Source organism: Kogia breviceps, chromosome 3 (assembly GCF_026419965.1).
Source record: "Kogia breviceps isolate mKogBre1 chromosome 3, mKogBre1 haplotype 1, whole genome shotgun sequence".
Taxonomy (NCBI): Eukaryota; Metazoa; Chordata; class Mammalia; order Artiodactyla; family Physeteridae; genus Kogia; species Kogia breviceps.
The window spans coordinates 93,804,210-93,818,942 of NC_081312.1; the positions used below are offsets into that span (position 1 = coordinate 93,804,210).

A 14,733-nucleotide genomic window follows, 5' to 3' on the forward strand; every position below is an offset into this window, starting at 1 on the left:
CCCAGTTTCAAGTGGTTCCTTACCTCATAGGAAAGTAAGAACAACATAAGTCTTTGAAGTTACTGACATATTTTAAATAATTCAATTTGATTTGATTTTCTGTCTTGTTTGGCACAGAATCACTATGGTGGGCTGGATGGAGGCCACTACACTGCCTATTGTAAAAATGCAGCAAGACAGCGGTGGTTTAAATTTGATGATCATGAAGTTTCTGATATTTCCGTTTCTTCTGTGAAATCTTCAGCAGCTTATATCCTCTTTTATACATCATTGGGACCACGAGTAACTGATGTAGCCACATAAGGAGAAGTAGGTTATAAGCTAGTTATCTTTTCACAGGCTGAGCAACACAACTCTTGAAATGCTTAAAGATTCTGGATAGCTATAGCTGGCCATTTAAAGGAATTCTAGGACAGTGAGAGTTGTGTTACTATGCCATATACTTCAGGTCAGTGCTATTATCAAAAAACTGACCAAGAACATTTAACAAGTATCACAGTAAGCATTCCTTACAGGTACCATTTATTTCAAAACAACTTTTTAGTTTGCTCCAAAGTTAAAATAATTAAGCATAATTATTCTACTGGTCTAAAAACCATTGTATCCTTCATTTTCCTTTTTACTGTTATGGCCTTTTCACATTTCTAAATCCCAGCTTGATCTATGAATACTCTAGAATGATGTAAAACAGATAGGAATGTATGTGTATATATTTATTGCACACTTGCACATCAAATCGATATACATAGTATAATATGTGGTCCTTTTGTGAAGCCTAGAACTCAGAGGATTGCTTTTTTTTTTTTTTCCTTCCTTCTTTCCTTTTGGCCTATTCTGAGTAATTGCAGTGCTTTCTTAGGGAAATGACAGGGCAAAGCTATTTTTCTGTTGGCTTTGGGCTGTATTTGTGCACTAAATCTTTATTCTAAAAAAATAAATGGAAACTTTTCTTTAATTTTTTAAATGAGAATTTTCATTTACACCTACATTAAAATCTTAATGAGAAAAATAATTTAAAACCCTGTAAGTGTTCTGTCTTTAATTTTATATTATTAAACATAGAACAGTAGAATTATAGATTTTATACATACACTCTTTATACCACTACAATGACTTAAAATTTAGTACATTTATTCCTTTGCATCACTTGATTCCACTCATCCTTCACCTCGACCTTGAACTGCATATAGCACTTATGATTCTCTCAGAGTTGGGAGTCAGAGTAAGATATAAATAATTTAGTGCCCAGACTCATTCTATCAAGAGTACTAGAATTCTTAGGATTAAGAATTAAAAGAGACGATTTTTTATCTTAACTAAATTAAGATAAAAAGAGATGAGTCAGACATGACTGCAAAATGAACTGCATTATAAACCACATCTTTACAAAGTGATGTACTAAAAGGGATAGAGGAGCTTAGAATTTATCATTTACCTCAGGGACTTAGTTGTTATAGGTAAAGTAAATATATAACACTCCATATAAAAACAAGATTCTAAAGGTGCTTCTGAAAGATGTCACCATTAGTGGACTCCCAGGAAGAAGATGAAAGGATGGTGTTGAATTGTGAAACTGACAACTTTTCATGTTCTACAATTAGTCTGAGAGATTATAGTTTCTCGCCTAAATTATCTGAACAATTAAATATTTTCAAATCACATTCTTAACATCACAGAGCCACTTGAACAAAAGTTATTTTGGTTTAGCTCCATGAAGTATCTTTGGAAAATAATTTGTTGGATATATATAATTATTATGAGATAGTTTACGATAAAAATACACACTAATAAACACTGTACTTTGAAACCTGAACACAATACTTATAATCTGATTGCTTTGAAGGTCCCCTTTGTTAGCACTGCATCATTTTCATGCTGCCTTTTTCAGTGGGCCAGGACCCATCTTTTTATAGACTTACCTTGTGAAAGGTTGCATAACATGCCAGAAAGACTTAAAAATGTCAGTGATGCAAGTAAGTTGCAGAAGTTTTAATGACAAAGCAAAACGTAAGTACTAGGTTCTAATTGCTAGTTTTGCAATTTTCAGGAAACACCATTTTCCTAGCTCTTGCGTTTTTGTATAGGTATAGAAAACGGCTGGCAGCTATAGAACAGGAGATACGCTGTAGCAGTTTGAACTGAAGTATCTGGAATCTCACTGACTCGTGTGTCATCAAAGTTATACCAGGCGTGAGTCACTGAGTTTTTGCAGAAAGCAGTGTAGTGGCCACCATCCAGATCACCAAAGTGGTTCTAGGGGAGAAAGGAATGTCACAGTATTTACATTTGAATACTTTAACTATTAGAACCAAAACAGTAGGGCCAAGAAATATTTTTATAATTGTCCCTTATACTGGATTAAAAGCTAAATCATACGTTACATTAAGTCATACATATAGCCTGACTGGTATATTTTTCATGTCACTGAAATGGTTATATATTGTATCCATCGATTATTTAATAGACTCTGTGAATGAAATAGGCTAGTATTTGGCATTTTCTAATATTTATCAGTTAATACTTACTGAGCACCAACGGTACATAGACTATTAAACATCAAAGGAAATTTTAAAATAAAATAGTCATCTTTCCTAAATGAGCTTAGAGTTTAATTTTGAAGACAGTCTAAGATAGACATGAAAAGACATTTAACATTGGAACAAGACATTAAAACAACTGCAAACTGCTACCACACAATTTGAGGAAGTTGTCCGGCAACAGCTCCCTTGGTCATCCAAGGCCCAAAAAAGAACCTGTTCTATTCTCTTTTTCCCATGTCTTCCCTAACCCAGTAAAGCAATGTTTGAAACAAAGGCATTGGAGAACCTCACTTCTCAGAAGGTGGTATGGCATAGAGCAGGGGTTGACAAACCATTTGTCCCTGGGTCAAAGACAGCCTGCTGCCTGTTTTTATATGGCCTGTGAACTAAGAATGCATTTTATATTTTTATATGGTTGAAAAAAATCAGAAGAATAATATTTTGTGATGTGTGAAAATTACATGAACTTCAGATTTTTCCATGTCCTTAAATAAAGTTTTATGGGAACACAGCCATGCTCACTTGTTTATGTTTATAAGTGGCTGCTTTCACACTACAACTGTAAAGTTGAATAGTTACAAGAGAGAATGTAGACTACATGGCATGCAAATCCTAAAATATTTAGTATCTAGCTTTTTAAGTTTGCTGACCCCTGAGGTAGAGGGAAGAAAATGGATTTTTCTAGTCAATTCTATGAATTTAGCTCTAATACTACACAATGACCTTAAGGAAATTATTTAACCTTTCTGAGCTTTAATTCCCCTATCTTTAAAAATGGGTAATAAGACCTTGTCTTATACAACTGCTATTTCTCTTATAGTGCTAGCATATAGGAAGTACTTATTAAGTGTTCCCTTAGACCTTCATCTTCCCCACATCTCCTGTTACACCTTAGAGAGATATTCCAAAGCTGACATTTTAAAGATTCAGGCTCTGGTCCTGGTCTTGGCCATGTGACCTTAAGCTGATATGCTTAAACTTCCTTATTTATAAAATGGTGCCCATAATAGTGTGATGTAATTTGAGAAAAACAAAACATCTGGTGGATCCAGATGATGAAGTAATGTTCTAAAGTGATTAGACAGATTATGGCTGGAATACGTTCTGTTTTGATGACAATGTAAACAAAAAAAATTGACATAGTAGAATAGGGTAGGGTGAAGCATCATTCTAGACCTCCATTCCCAGTAATTTTGGCAGACAGCTAGCCTGAAAGCCTTATTTACGAAACCGTAAAGAATGCTCGATAGGGACTTCCCTGGTGGCACAGTGGTTAAGAAACTGCCTGCCAATGCAGGGGACACAGGTTCGAGCCCTGGTTTGGGAAGATCCCACATGCCGCAGAGCAACTAAGCCCATACACCACAACTACTGAGCCTGCGCTCTAGAGCCCACAAGCCACAACTACTGAGCCCATGCACCTATAGCCTGTACTCCACAACAAGAGAAGCCACCACAATAAGAAGCCCATGCACCACAATGAAGGGTAGCCCCCACGTGCCATAACTAGAGAAAGCCCATGTGCAGTAATGAAGACTAAACCAGCCAAAAAAAACCGAATGCTGGATAAAACATGGTAAATACCCTTTGAAATATATGGCTAACTAAAGATTGTATAGTGAGAGTTACCTCCAGGGGCCAAGAACAGAGGAAATAAAAGATGAGCATGATGTGTGGTTAATGCTGTGACTGCCTGAGAGCAAAGACAGTTCCTGGTCCCTGGAACCACAGTGCTTGGGTTTTAAAGGTCACACAAGGGCTGGAGGTAAACAGTCTTAAGTCCCTGCAAGGTGAGGAGTTTGGTTGAAATCCACACACATAGCCACAACCTCTTAAAGAGAGTCACCCTCAATAAAAGAATAAACTAGGGGGAAACAAATCCATCCTCCAGTGCTTAGCTTAGCTTAGGCTTTGGGTACAAAGAATAAAAGTCATTCCTGGAAAGTCATTACCACAGACCTGGCTTCTCTTTGGTTTGGGATTCAAATTTACACTACTGTCTGTGTCTCAGAATCCTGTGAATTTAAGATGAGAATGAAAAGTATTTTGGGGTTGCTTGGCAAAAGAAAAGAGTTACTTTCTGATTGATGCACCTTAATTCAGGCTGCACAGGATACCCACATATAAAAGCCAGTGATGCTGAACTCACAATTCAATATTACAGAACACACAAGGAAACAATTCACCATGAGTAAGAGTTAGAAGGCAATAAATAGCAAGATTAAAGACTCCAGGGACTTTAGGTAATAGAGACGATACAGAAAGTATATAGACATTTAAGAAAAGGAAGCAAACTGAAAACCTAAAAAGAACTTTCAGAAATGATACTTGAAATTAAAATTTTAATGTAGAGAGTAAATAGTACATAGAATTGAAGAGAGAATGAATAAACTATAGAAACAAAACAGGAAATTACCCTGAGTATAGTAGTGACGAGATGTTGAATGAGGGACTTCCCTGGTGGCACAGTGGTTAAGAATCCTCCTGCCAGTGCAGGGGACATGGGTTCAAGCCCTGGTCCGGGAAGATCCCACATGCTGCAGAGCAGCTAAGCCTGTGCACCACAACTACCAAGCCTGCACTCTAGAGCCCACAAGCCACAACTACTGAAGCCTGCACGCCTACAGCCAGTGCTCCACAACAAGAGAAGCCACCACAATGAGAAGCCTACACACCACAACAAAGAGTAGCCCCCACTTGCTGCAACTAGAGAAAGCCTGTGCGCAGCAACAAAGACCCAACGCAGCCACAAATAAAGTAAATAAATAAATAAAGTTGAATGAGAACATTCAGTATATGCCTAGTAGAAGTTCCAGAGAATACAGAAGCAAAACAATGTTGAAAGTGATAATGACTAGAAATGATTAAAGAAAAGCATGAATCTTCAAATTTAGGAAATACAGTGAACCAAGGATAAATAAAAATAATACTGCAAGACAACAAACACAAAGAGAAAAGTTTTTAAAGCAACAAGAAAAAAAGATTACCTACAAAAGAATAACATGATGGTAGAACTCCATGGCAGCCATATAAACAGAAATCATAAAATAGTTTCAAAATGATAAAATAATCTAGAATTTGGTCTCTAGTTAAATTATTCAAGAATCAAAGTAGGGCTTCCCTGGTGGCACAGTGGTTGAGGATCTGCCTGCCGATGCAGGGGATGCGGGTTCGTGCCCCGGTCCGGGAAGATCCCACATGCTGCGGAGTGGCTGGGCCCGTGAGCCATGGCCGCTGGGCCTGCGCGTCCGGAGCCTGTCCTCCGCGGTGGGAGAGGCCACAGCAGTGAGAGGCCCGCCTACCACAAAAAAAAAAAAAAAAAAAAGTAAACTAAAGACTTTTTCAGTCAAAAACTTGGGAGACTTCAGGATAAGATACCCTTGTTGAAAAGTCTACTGAAATATGTCCTACAAAAATAAAATTGAATACTAATGAAAAAGTAATATATAAGAGGGATTAGTTTGCAAAAAGGTTGGTAAAGATTCTGGTAAATCTAGCCCACCCCTGCCCCCTCCCGTGGCCACACTGCAAGGGTGCAGTCCTGGGGAGCAAGGTCCAGTCCGGTGCTCGCTATCCGTCTCCCTCTTCTGCCATCCATTGCCTCAACTTCCCTCCACCAACCGGCACACAGAGCCCAGGTCTGTGGTCATGTGTGCAGTGGCAGGCAAGCACAATGAGGTGGGCGGTGCTGCAGCTTTGTACCCTGAGTAAAGGGCTCCTTGCTCCCATCAGAGAACTGACTCGAGGATCTCAGAATCCCGAGAAACAGAGTCTTCCACATTCATGAAATTCCAGATAAGTTGTGGGAGATAGTAGCAGCATCCACAAACTAGAGAGACCACATGAAAGCAATGGAGGAAAGAAAATTACTTCATAGTTTTTTGGCTAAGTCACAGAAAGGACTGCCACCTAGGAGAATGAAAGACAGTTACACTGAAGTTCTCTTACCTTTGGGCAGTCAGCCTGAATTACAAGAGAAATATTTGCAAAAGACTGTAAGGTTTGGCAGGATTCTTGAGGATCTTGACAGCTTAGGAGTTCTTATTTGCTACATGCACAACAAAAATCATTCAGCTAAGATGTCTCCTTTATCGATAGTTACAGCCCTGGTGGACAGGATTGATATGTGTAAGAAGAGCTTAATTAAGCCCAGAACAGGACATCAAGTTCAGTGGCCGTGTTAGTTGGGTTGGGAAGACGTCCATGGAAGTGAGTATGCATATGTTCCAGTTACACAACAATGAATTTTCCCCTGTTTTGGATGTGACATTTGTAATGGTGGCTCGTGATTCTGAAAACAAAGGGCAGGCATTTGTAAATCCACTCACCCTTGAAAGCCCAGAGGAAGAAGAGTTCTTTAGACAAGGAGAATTGAACAAGGAGGAGAAGGGTTGCCTTCAGCTCCATGTCATTACTGAAAATGGCTCCCACTGCTGAGGACAGGACAACCATACATGAGATGTTTCTTAACATGCTGGATCCAAAGACTATAGGTTTTTGAAGTTGAGTTTTGCCTCCTAATGCAGTGTGGATGGAGAAACCTTTAGCGAGAGTCATCAAGGAAAAAAAGAGAGAGGGCCCAAATCAATAAAATCACAAATGAAAAAGAAGTTACAACTGACACCACAGAAATACAAAGGATCATGGGACTTCCCTGGTGGTTCAGTGGGTAAGACTCCATGCTCCCAATGCATGGGGCCTGGGTTTGATCCCTGGTCTGGGAACTAGATTCCGCATGCATGCCGCAACTAAGAGTCCGCATGCTGCAACTAGTATGTCTGAATGCCACAAATAAGAAGCCCTCGTGATGCAGTTAATAGCCTGCATGCCACAACTAAAAGATCCTGCATGCCACAACTAAAGATCCCATGTGCAGCAACTAAGATCCCAAGTGCCACAACAAAGACTTTGCACAGCCAAAATTTAAAAAAAAAAAAGTACAAAGGATTATAAAAGACTACTACAAGCAACTATACACCAATAAAATGGACAGCCTAGAAGAAATGGACAAATTCTTAGAAAGGACAACCTTTCAAGACTGAACCATCAAGAAATAGAAAATATGAACAGACCAATGACAAGTACTGAAATTGAAACTGTGATTAAAAATCTTCCATCAAACAAAAGTCCAGGATCAGATGGCTTCACAGCTGAATTCTATCAAACATTTAGAGGAGAGTTAACACCTACCCTTCTGAAACTCTTCCAAAAAGTTGCAGAGGAAGGAATACTCCCAAACTCATTCTATGAGGCCACCATCACCCTGATATCAAAACCACACAAAGATAACACACAAAAAAAGGAAATTAAAGGCCAATATCACTGATGAACATAGACACAAAAATCCTCAACAAAATAATAGCGAACCGAATCCAACAACACATTAAAAGGATCATACACCATGATCAAGTGGGAGGGATTTATCCCAGGGATGCAAGGATTCTTCAATTTATACAAATCAGTTAATGTGATACACCATATTAATAAATTGAAGAATAAAAACTAAATGATTATCTCAACAGATGAAGAAAAAGCTCTCAACAAAATTCAACACCCATTTATGATTAAAAAAAAAAAAACTCTCCAAAAAGTGGGCATAGAGGGAACTTTCCTCAATATAATAAATGCCATATATGACTAACCTACAGCAAACATCATTCTCAATGGTGAAAAACTGAAAGCATTTCCTCTAAGATCAGGAACAAGACAAGGATATCCACTCTCACCACTATTATTCAACATAATCTTGGAAGTCCCAGCCACGGCAATCAGAGAGGAAAAAGAAATAAAAGGAATCCATATTGGAAAAGAAGAAGGAAAATTGTCACTGTTTGCAGATGAAATGATACTATACATAGCAAATCCTAAAGATGCTACCAGAAAACTACTAGAGCTCATAAATGAATTTGGTAAAGTTACAGGATACAAAATTAATACACAGAAATCTCAACACATTAAAGGAACACTCTCAAGCTCATTCTATGAGGCCACCATCAGCCTGATACCAAAACCAGACAAAGATATCACCAAAAAAAGAAAATTAAAGGCCAATATCAGTGATGAACATAGACATAAAAATCCTCAACAAAATAATAGCAAACCAAAAGATTAGAAAGAGAAATTCCAGAAACAATTCCATTTACCATTGCATCAAAAATAATAAAATACCAAGGAAAAAACCTACCTAAGGAGGCAAATGACCTGTACTGAGAAAACTATAAGATACTGATGAAAGAAATAAAAGATGACTCAACCAGATGGAGAGATATACCATACTCTTGGATTGGAAGAATCAATATTGTGAAAATGACTATACTACCCAAAGCAATCTACAGATTCAATGCATTCCCTATCAAATTACCAATGGTATTTTTCACAGAATTAGAACAACAATTTTACAATTTATATGGAAACACAAAAGACCATGAATAGCCAAAGCAATCTTGAGAAAGAAAAACAGAGCTGGAAGAATCAAGCTCCCTGACTTCAGACTATACTACAAAGCTACAGTCATCAAAACACTTGGTACTGACACAAAAACAGAAATATGGATCAATGGAACAGGACAGAAAGTCCAGAGATAAACCCACACACCTATGGTTACCTAATCTATGACAAAGGAGACAAGAATGTACACTGGAGAAAAGACAGTCTCTTCAATAAGTGGTGCTGGGAAAATTGGACAGCTACATGTAAAAGACTGAAATTAGAATGCTCCCTAACACCATACACAAAAATAAACCCAAAATGGATTAAAGACCTAAATGTAAGATCAGACACTATAAAACTTAGAGGAAAACATAGGAAGAACACACTTTGACATAAATTGTAGCAAGATCTTTTTCGATCCACCTCCTAGAGTAATACAAATAAAAACAAAAATAAACAAATGGGACCTACATAAACTTAAAATCTTTTGAACAGCAAAGGAAACCATAAACAAAACAAAAAGACAACCCTCAGAATGGGAGAAAATATTTGCAAACATAGCAACTGACAAGGAACTAATCTCCATAATATACAAACAGCTTATGCAGCTCAATATCAAAAAAAGAAACAACTGAACAATAAATGGGTGTAAGATCTAAATACACATTTCTCCAAAGAAGACATACATATGGCCTAAAAGCACATGAGAAAGATGCTCAACATCACTATTAGAGGAATGCAAATCAAAACTACAATGAGGTATCACCTCACACTGGTCAGATGGCTATCATCAAAATATCTACAAACAATAAATGGTGGAGAGGGTGTGGAGAAAAGGGAACCCTCATACACTGTTGGTAGGAATGTAAATTGGTACAGCCATTATGGAGAACAGTATGGAGGTTCCTTAAAAAACTAAAAATAAAGCTACCGTATGATCCAGCAATCCCACTCCTGGGCATATATCTAGAGAAAGCCATAATTTGAAAAGATACATGCACCCCAATGTTCATTGCAGCACTATTTACAATATCCAGGACATGGAAGCAACCTAAATGTCCATCAACAGAGAAATGGATAAAGAAAATGTGGTACACATATACAGTGGAATATTACTCAGTCATAAAAAAGAATGAAATAATGCCATTTGCAGCAGCATGGATGGACCTTGAGATTGTCATAATAAGTGAAGTCAGACAAATATCATATGATATCGCTTACATGTGGAAACTAAAAAAAGTGTACAAATGAATTTATCTACAAAAAAATAGAGTTACAGATGTAGAAAACAAACTTATGGTTACCAAGGGGTAAGGAAAGGGGCATAAATTGGGAGTTTTGACATATACACACTACTGTATATAAAATAGATAACTAATAAGGACCACTGTATGTATAGCACAGGGAACTAGACTCAATACTCTGTAATGACCTATATGGGCAAAGAAGCTTAAAAAAAGAGTCTGTATATGTATATGTATAACTGATTCAATTTGCTGTACAGCAGAAACTAATACAACAATCAACTTACTCCAATAAAAATATTTTTAATAAATAAAATAAAATAAATAGCATAAAAAAAGAAAACCCTAAGATGCCATCAAAGAACTACTAGAATTCATCAATGAATTCGGTGAAGTTGCAGGATACAAAATTAATACACAGAACCTACTGCATTTCTGTACACTAACAACAAACTATCAGAAAGAGAAATTAACACAAAAACAGACACATAGATCAGTGGAACAGAATAGAGAGCCCAGAAATGAACCCACATTTACATGGTCAATTAATCTATGATAAGGGAGACAAGAGTACACAATGGGGAAAAGACAGCCTCTTAGAGAAATGGTGTTGGAAAAGTGGACAGCTACATGCAAAAAAATCAGACTAGATTACTCTCTCACAACATGCACAAGAATAAATTCAAATGGATTAAAGATTTAAATGTAAGACCTGAAACCAGAAAACTTCTAGAAGAAAACATAGGCAGTATGCTCTTTGACATTGGTCTTAGTAATATTTTTTTTGCATATATCTTCTCAGGCAAGGGAAACAAAAGCAAAAATAAACAAATGGGACTACATCAAACTAAAAAGCTTTTGGATAGTGAAGCAAACTATCAACAAAACAAAAAGGCTGCCTACTAAATGAGAGAAGATATTTGCAAATGATATATCAGATAAGGGGTTAATATCCAAAATATATAAGTAACCCATACAACTCAACATCCAAAAAACAAAAACCCTATTAAAAAATGGGCAGAGGAGCTGAACAGAATTTTTTCCAAGGAAGACACACAGATGGCCAAAAGGTACATGAAAAAATGCTCAATATCACTAGTCATCAGAGAAATGGACATCAAAACCACAATGAGACATCACTTCACACCTGTTAGAATGGCTATTATTTAAAAAGATAAAGTGTTGGTGAGAATGTGAAGAAAAGGGAACCCTAGTACACTGTTGGTGGAAATGTAAGTTGGTGCAGCCACTATGGAAAACAGTATGAAGATTCCTCAAAAAATTAAAAATAGAACTACCATATGATCCAGCAATTCCACTTCTGGGCATATATCCAAAGAAAACCAAAACACTAATTTGAAAAAATATATGCACCCTTATGTTCATTGCAGCATTATTTACAATAGCCAAGATATGGAAGCAACCCAAGTGCCCATCAATAGATGAATGGATAAAGAAGATGTGTGGCATATATACACAATCGAATACTAGTCAGACATTAAAAAAAAAAAAAAAAAGAGGGCTTCCCTGGTGGCGCAGTGTTTGAGAGTCCGCCTGCCGATGCAGGGGACACGGGTTCATGCCCCGGTCCGGGAAGATCCCACATGCCGCAGAGCGGCTGGGCCCGTGAGCCATGGCCGCTGAGCCTGCGCGTCCGGAGCCTGTGCTTCGCAACGGGGGAGACCACAGCAGTGGGAGGCCCGCGTACCGCAAAAATAAAAAGAATGAAATCTTGCCACTTGTGACAACATGGTTGGACCTAGCGGGTCGTATGATAAGTGAAATAAGTCAACCTGCGAAAGACAAATACTATACAATTTCACTTATATGTGGAATATGAAAAACAAAACAAATGAACAAACAAAACAGAAACAGAGTTACAGCTACAGAGAGCAAACAGGTAGTTGCCAGAAGGGAGAGGCATAAGCGAAGGAAAGATAGACGTGAAGGAGATTAAGAGGTACAAACTTTCAGCTGCAAAACAAATGAGTCACAGGGATGAAATATACAGTGTGAGGAATATAGTCAATAACTATATAATATCTTTGTGTAGTGATATAGCATAAATAGACTTACTGTAATCATTTTGAAATGTAGAGAACTATCAAATCACTCTTGTGTGACAAGAACTAACATATTGTTTTAAGTCAATTATACTTGAAAAACAAACCAACTCATAGAAAAGGAAACCAGATTTGTAGTTACCAAAGGGGGGTGGTGGGTGAAGGAGGAATTGGAGGAAGGTGGTCAAAAGGTACAAACTTCCAGTTGTAAGATAAATAAGTACCAGGGATGAAATGTACAACATAAATATAATTAACACTGTTGTATGTCATATATGAAAATTGTTATGAATAAATCCTAGGAGTTCTCATCACAAGGAAAAACTTTCTGTTTCTTTAATTTTGTATTTACATGAGATGATGGATGTTCATTAAACTTACTGTGATAATTTCATGATTAAATAATTATGCTGTACATCTTATACAGTGCTGTATGTCAATTATATCTCAATAAAACTGGAAGAAAATGAAAAGAAAGAAAAGGACAGAAAAAGAACAAATAATATCATCCAAAAGAAAGCTGGAATAGTTTTTTCAATATCAGACTAGACAGACTTTAGGTGAAAAGGTATGGCTAAGTATAAAAGATTCCCCTAGCATGATAAAAGGAACAATTCACTACAAAGATATAAAATGGCACACATAGCTTCAAATTATGACAATTACTGGAAAATTTTGGCAAAATCACAGTCTTTTTAATCATATATCTTTCAGTTATTAATCTTGTTAAAGCAAACAAAAACTTATTAAGAGTATATATTCAAACAACACAATTAACGAATTATATTTAATGGACATATGGAACCCTGAACCTAATTTAAAAATTCTTTTCAAGCACACACAAAACTATGACACAAAGTGAGTATCAACACATACCAAGAATGGATAACATTTGGACCATATTTTCTGATAAGAATGCAGTTAAGTTAGAAATTAGTAACAAAAAGACGACTAAGTAAAATTATGTTTGGAATTTTTCAAATGCACCTCTAAATAACATGTTGATGAAAACTCAAAGAAAGTACAAGAAGGGAAATAAAGACCAGAAATTAATGAACTAGAACACAAAGGAATAAAGAAGAAAACCACAAGCTGGTTCTTTCAGATAACAAAATAGATAAACTTTGGCAAGACTGACCAAGAAAAAACAGATTAGACACAGATAATATTAAGAATAAACAAAGGGAGAACTGAGAATTCAATAGAGATATTAAAATGTCAAGGGTATAATGTGAGCAATTTTCTGCCAATAAATTTGAAAATTTTTAATATGGGAAGTTGTGAATATAATTTTTTAAACCATGCTAAAGTAAAACAAAGCTTTTACAAGATAGAATAGGTCTAAGTGTCTTCATGATCTTTCGGTAGAGCAATTTGTGGTATTTTCATGCAGTGTAATACTATACAGCAATGAGAAGGAACAAACTACAATACATGCAACAATATGAATGAATGTTGCATAATTCTGAGTAAAAGAAGCCAGGCACAAAAGAGTACACACAGTATGATTCCATTTCTATAAAGCACAAGAGCTGGCAAAACCTATTCTGTCAGCAGCCAGTAGTCTCCTGGACTAGAAGGGGGCACAAGGGCAGTTAGGGTGCTGGTAATATTCTACTTGAACAGTTTTCTGGTTACATGGGTAGGTTACCTTTACGAAAATTTATTGAGTTTTACGTTCATGGCTTGCATTTTTCTATATGTATGTTTTATCTCAATAAAAAGTTTATTTTTTCAAAAATGAAGAAACAGAAAGTCCTGAAATAGTCTCATCCTGGCTAAATAAAGCAAATTGAGCAAATATTTAAAAATCCACCCACCAAGAATAAAAATTTCAGGACCAGATAGTTTTTTTGTTTAATTCTACCAGCCTTTCAAAAAACAAGTTATTTTTATCTTCTGCAGACTGTGCCAAAGAATAGAAAAGAAATGGCCAGCTTATTTTATGAGGCTAGAAACAGGCTGATCCTCAAGACAAAAACAGAAAAGAATAGTATGAGAAAGTTACACGTTAGTTTCTCGACTGTGAAAATAGATATAAAAAAATGTGAAAACATTTTTAGCAAAGAAAAAAGAATTTGTTTTATGTTAATAGATTAAAGGAGAGATTCAGGTCAGTTATCTTCAAAATGTGATCTGGTGTCATACAGAGTGAAGTAAGTCAGAAGGAGAAAAACAAATACTGTATGCTAACACATATATATGGACTCTAAGAAAAAAAAATGTCATGAAGAGATTAGTGGTAGGACGGGAATAAAACACAGACCTACTAGAGCATGGACTTGAGGATATGGGGAGGGGGAAGGGTAAGCTGTGATGAAGTGAGAGACTGGCAGGGACATATATACACTACCAAATGTAAATTAGATAGCTAGTGGGAAGCTGCCGCATAGCACAGGGAGATCACCTCTGTGCTTTGTGTCCACCTAGAGGGATAGGTAGGGTGGGAGAGACGGT

The 14,733-nt window shown here is 36.7% G+C and overlaps 2 protein-coding genes and 1 pseudogene across 11 annotated transcripts in view; 2 read left to right on the top strand and 1 right to left on the bottom strand.

The window, feature by feature from the left end:
• Positions 1-1,019, top strand: part of USP8 (ubiquitin specific peptidase 8) — a 99,444-nt gene extending 98,425 nt beyond the window's left edge. For all 10 annotated transcript variants that reach the window (XM_067029227.1, XM_067029232.1, XM_067029230.1 and 7 more), the window contains one exon: positions 118-1,019. In XM_067029227.1, coding sequence (XP_066885328.1) covers positions 118-303 — 186 coding nt within the window. In that variant the 3' untranslated portion in view covers positions 304-1,019. The remainder of the gene's footprint in view (positions 1-117) is intronic.
• A 985-nt stretch (positions 1,020-2,004) lies between these two features.
• USP50 (ubiquitin specific peptidase 50) overlaps positions 2,005-14,733 on the bottom strand; it is a 28,327-nt gene continuing 15,598 nt past the window's right edge. Inside the window, exon 8 of the mRNA XM_067030614.1 lies at positions 2,005-2,253. Within this exon, the coding sequence (XP_066886715.1) occupies positions 2,062-2,253 (192 nt within the window). The 3' untranslated portion in view covers positions 2,005-2,061. The remainder of the gene's footprint in view (positions 2,254-14,733) is intronic.
• LOC131753076 (acyl-coenzyme A thioesterase 9, mitochondrial pseudogene) lies at positions 6,214-7,131 on the top strand (annotated as a pseudogene).